This window comes from Pteropus alecto, unplaced genomic scaffold, assembly GCF_000325575.1.
Source record: "Pteropus alecto unplaced genomic scaffold, ASM32557v1 scaffold190, whole genome shotgun sequence".
NCBI lineage: Eukaryota > Metazoa > Chordata > Mammalia > Chiroptera > Pteropodidae > Pteropus > Pteropus alecto.
The window spans coordinates 4314334-4318967 of record NW_006430462.1 but is presented as its reverse complement, the minus strand read 5'-3'; the positions used below and the strand labels follow the sequence as shown (position 1 = coordinate 4318967).

At 54.1% G+C, this 4634-nt stretch overlaps 1 protein-coding gene across 1 annotated transcript in view; it reads right to left on the bottom strand.

The window, feature by feature from the left end:
* SEC14L2 (SEC14 like lipid binding 2) overlaps positions 1-863 on the bottom strand; it is an 18562-nt gene extending 17699 nt beyond the window's left edge. The window contains exon 1 of the mRNA XM_006904910.2: positions 661-863. Within this exon, the coding sequence (XP_006904972.1) occupies positions 661-714 (54 nt within the window). The 5' untranslated portion in view covers positions 715-863. The remainder of the gene's footprint in view (positions 1-660) is intronic.
* Between the last annotated feature and the right edge of the window lie 3771 nt (positions 864-4634).

The window sequence follows — 4634 nt, the reverse complement described above, 5'->3', positions numbered from 1 at the left end:
TCAGCCCAAGTCCCTAGCCATGGAGGACAGAGCAGGGCTGGTTTCAGCTCAAACAAGCCCTACACCTACTGAGTCACTGGAAGGATCCCAGACTTCACACAGGAAAGTGCTCTCTTCCACATCATCTCCTCATCAAGGAGCAGACAGATGAAGGATGGGTTTTGCCCAAGGTCGCAGAGCAACTCAGGACCAGAGCAGAGGCTATCCAAGTCTCCTAAGGAGCTGTCCAGGGCCCCTTCCATCGCGCCACTGCCCCTGCAAGAGGAAAACCTCCCCGAAATGGGAGGAAACCTGGGGCCTTGTCCCTGCCCCCAGAGCCTGGCTGCCAGTTCCAAGCATGAATGTCGCCTTTGTGCCCTGAGCTACCTCTCAGGGCTTCCAAGCAACCACTTCTTCCTGGGTGGAGTCTGCAGGGGCTCGCTCCGGGCTAGGGCCAGGATGACCAAACTTCCCCAGGGCCTCCTCGGCGGGTGGAGGGAGGAGGGGCGGCCCCGAGGAGCACGGGATGCCAGGTACAGCCCGCTGCTGCTCCCGCCACCACCTCCGGCCTGCCCTCCAAGGACCATCGCTAGTCCCCAAACCAGCGCCTTCCCGGCTGGCTGCTGCCGCAGGGCGAGGGCTGGAACCCGACGCGGGGCCTGGGCCAGGATGAGGGCCCACCTTGGCCAGCGCCTCCTCCTGGCTGGGGCTCAGGTCGCCGACTCTGCCGCTCATCGTGTCTCAGGCTGGGGCGCAGCGCTTGCGTCAGCTGATGGAGCTCAGACGGTTCTCTGCCGCCTGAGTAAAGTCCCAGCCTTTTGCCCGGGCCTCGGGGCTGACAACAAGCCCCGCCTTTTAAAGGATCCGAGACACAGAGTAGGCAGATGCGCTGGGCGGAGGAACCTCGGAAGTGTCCCCTTTCCCCTCCTGATGTGGAAACCTGGGCAGGTGTCAAGCAGAAGTGTCCAACCCAGGCCAAGGCCAAGGCCAGAGGGCATCAGAAGAGCAAGAAGTCTGGATTCTAGTCCCAGATTTACTCTTAGCTCACAGTGTAACCTTGAATGAGACATCTGAGCTCTCCGGGCCTCAGTTTCCCCATCTAGGTACTGTTTAATGAGCTCTTCTAAGTAAGATCAGGCCCCCATAGCACAGGACCTCCCTACCCAGAATGGTAGAGAGCTTGCCTGGTGCTCCTAAGCCTAGCCATTGCCCTGACTCTGGGAACTGTGGTATTGGCCATTTCTCTCTGGAGCCCTTGTCCTTCTGTTCTGCCATCGATTTTGGACAACTGCTGCCAACCCAGCTTGAGGCCTCCCAGTGTTGACAACCTGTGGGGTGGACAGGCTGAGGGAGACAAGGAAGCACAGACCTGGTCTCTCCACCCAGGACCCTGTCTGCCCTCTTCCCAGCTCTTTGGGAGCTCTTCTTTTAAGTTGCTCACACCCTCAGCCAGCATGCAAGAGTACTTCAAAGACCTGGGTTTGAGTTCTAAATCCTCCACTTGTATGAGACTTCTGCAAATGACTTCAGCTCGCTGAATCCAAGCTTCTTCATTCACTCAGTGGAGGGAGATGATCTGGATTTCAAGTCAGCATGAGAAGATAAAGTGAGTTAATGTGCATAATTCACTGAGTGCAGTGCCTAGCACAGGCACTGTGACCACTCTCCCTAGATTGCCCTGCACAGCCTCCCTTTTCTGCCTGCCTGGCCAGGCTTCAGCTTCTGGATGGGGATCCAGGGGGCACATGGAGGAAGCCACAGAGAAAGCCATGGCCCAGTGAAAGCAGGCTGGCTATCAGCTTATCTGCTTGCCTTTTCCTGCTCAAGCCTGGGGGCCAGAGCTGTAGATTTTTGTGTTGTACAAGTCTGACTGTCCTGCCATGCCCCAGTCACAGCATGGCAGGACAGTCAGACTTGTACAACACACAAAAATGAGCCATTTCCTCCTTTCAGAACTCCACAGCCCTCCCCCTCTGCCTAGGTCCCCTCCTCTCCATGCTAATCCTACCTCTACTGTCACATGCCTGGGCCATTCTTTCCTCCGACTGTATGCCAGGCCCTAAGCACTATTCTGGGAACTGTGAAATGAATCAGACAACATCCTGCCCTCCCGAAAAAAAGACACAGGCACCACCAACTAGAATATAAGAATGAGATCTACGTCACAAGGAGAGGCAGAAAGTGCCTGGGAGGTAGCTTAAAAGAGGGTTAATTTGTTTGGAGTTGGAAGAATTGTAGAAGGCTTCACGGATGGAGTGGCACTGGAGCTGGGCCTTAAAATGTGGAGTGGGAAGGAAATGGAAAAGAGGTTCATTTCATGGCGGCACAATGGCATAAGAAAAATTCTGGTGGTTGATAGGAAGCATGGCCACAACCAGAGAGGAGCGGAGAGAAGGGGTAGGCGGGGAGGATTGGCAGAACCTTGATGTGGCCCTGCTTAGTAGCATTTGCCCTGCTAGACCACGAGGTCTTGGACCATAGGGCCCTGTTTTATTCGCCTCTGAAAGCCCACAAGCCCTCTGCCCTCAGCAGAGCATCTTGCACGGGGGCTATTCAATAAATGTGTGGTGAATGAACGAATGCAAGAAATGCTCCAATAGGCACAGAGCCAGGTGCTGGGGGAGCCCTGGGAAGGAGATATAAACATAGATCATTCAGGGATCAGGAAGCTCACCTCACTTAACAGCTGTGGAAGCTGGGGCCCAAAGAGGGATGACTTGCCCAAAATCACTAGTGGTGTGATAGATGTGGAGAGCTTTGCCTGGTGCTCGTCATGTGGAATGTGCCTAATCACACCCTTCCTTCCTGCCTAGAATTCATGGCAGAGTTTTAAGCCCAGGAGGCTCTGGGCACCCAGCCTTAGAGTGGGCCCCCGCCACCTCCATATTCACATCTCCAAGAGAGTAGAAAGCAAAACACTCCCAGGCTTTCTGGCAGAAGCAGGCTATAGCAGGCCCAATAAAGACACTTGGAAGGCCTTTACTCTCCCCCTGGCGTGGCTCCCACCACAGAGGTCTCCTGCAGGGCACTGCAGAGTGAGAGTCTCAGGTCTAACCCTGTGGCTGGGAGCCCCTATCCCACCTCTGTGAAGTGTTTTCAGGCAGTCCCAGAAGTCCTGCCCTGCTTAAAAAATCATCAGCTTCTGACCTAGGGCAGGGCATGGCCGCCTTCCTTGCTGGATATGTGGCTGAGATCTGTATTTAAGATCCTTCCAGGGGCAAGATGTTCATTTCAGGGCTTAATCAGGGGAAAATAGAACAACCTTTATGTTGGTTCAGCATTTTATAGTTTACAAGGCACTTCAGATCTGGCTTTCATTTAAGCCCATGGTGAGAAGGTCAGGTGATTTATTGAGGAACCTAAGGATAAGAGTGCATGCAGAGCTGCGTCTTGAACTCAGGTTCCTGGCTTCTGGGGCATATGCTGCCAGGTGCCCGTGGGTCAGGGCATGGACTCACCTGGGAGCTGCCTTCGGAGGCTGCCTGGGAAAGCACAAGGAAAACATTCATCCAGCAGAAAACAGTCCCCAGCTCCAACTAACCTCCAATAACCTCCTCCCCCAAGAATCTGGCGTTACCCGCTACGAAGGTCTAAGTAAAGTACCCTTCCTCCAGTCTGCCCTTCCCAGGTCCTGTGGCTGCCTGCTTCTCCTTCCTCCACTGAAACTTACCTATCTCCAGTCCACTATGGAACAGCTAGTTAATCTGATAATATAAATCCTAGAATAATAATCTGGTAAACTCCTCCGAGCAGGTTACTAAGAGAGAGTCCCCCTCCTCATCCTCATCTGTTCTCTATTCCCCAACCAACCCCTGCCTGGCAATTCTCGCTCCCTGCTAGGTATGTTGCTCCCCTGTTCAAGAATCTACAATGGCTCCCTTGTTCCTTGACTTGCATTCAAGGCCTACCCTCATCTCATCCCAGCATCCTTTGTGGCCTCAACTGCCGTCCGTCCCCTTCACACTTTTATTTCGGTAAGAGAAGCTCAGTGTCGTCCCTCAGATACACCACAGCTTTCCTGCCTCTGTCAGAGTTGCTGCCCTCTCCTGTTTCCTCCTGCCAGATCCTTCCTAGCTTTCAAAACCCTGATCTAATACTGCTTCCAGAAACCTCTCCCTGATCTACCGAACCCAACATGACCTCTGCCAACTTGAACTTGATACTGACTACTTTGTGTTGTGGTGGTGACTATCAGGCAACAGCCTGGCCCAATAGGAAGCACCCAGCCTCGGGGGTTCAGGTAGGCCTGAGGTGAGATCCAGGCCCTGCCATTGGCAGCTCTGGGATGGGTGTGATGTTCTGAGTATGCCTTGCTGGGCAAGGAAGTGTGAACAGCTGACAACAGGCTGCTGGAGCACAGAGATCTAGGAGGAGCTTGGGCTGACAGTTCTAGGCTTAGGAGTTAGTGCCTGGGGTTGAGATTCCTCTGGGAGACTGCTGTAGGCACAGGTAGGAGCACTGGACTGGGGTCTAGACCCTGGGCTTTAGGCTTCATTCTTGAGTGAATGCGCTGCAGTGACTGAGCAATGAGCTTGTGGGGGCCTCCTTGGGGCTCTTTACCCTTGACCTCTGGGCCTTGGATGACTATTCTCTAAAACAAGGGCATTGACCTCGAGATCAAAGCCTGCCGGGTTCCCTGTCCTCTGATTCGGTGG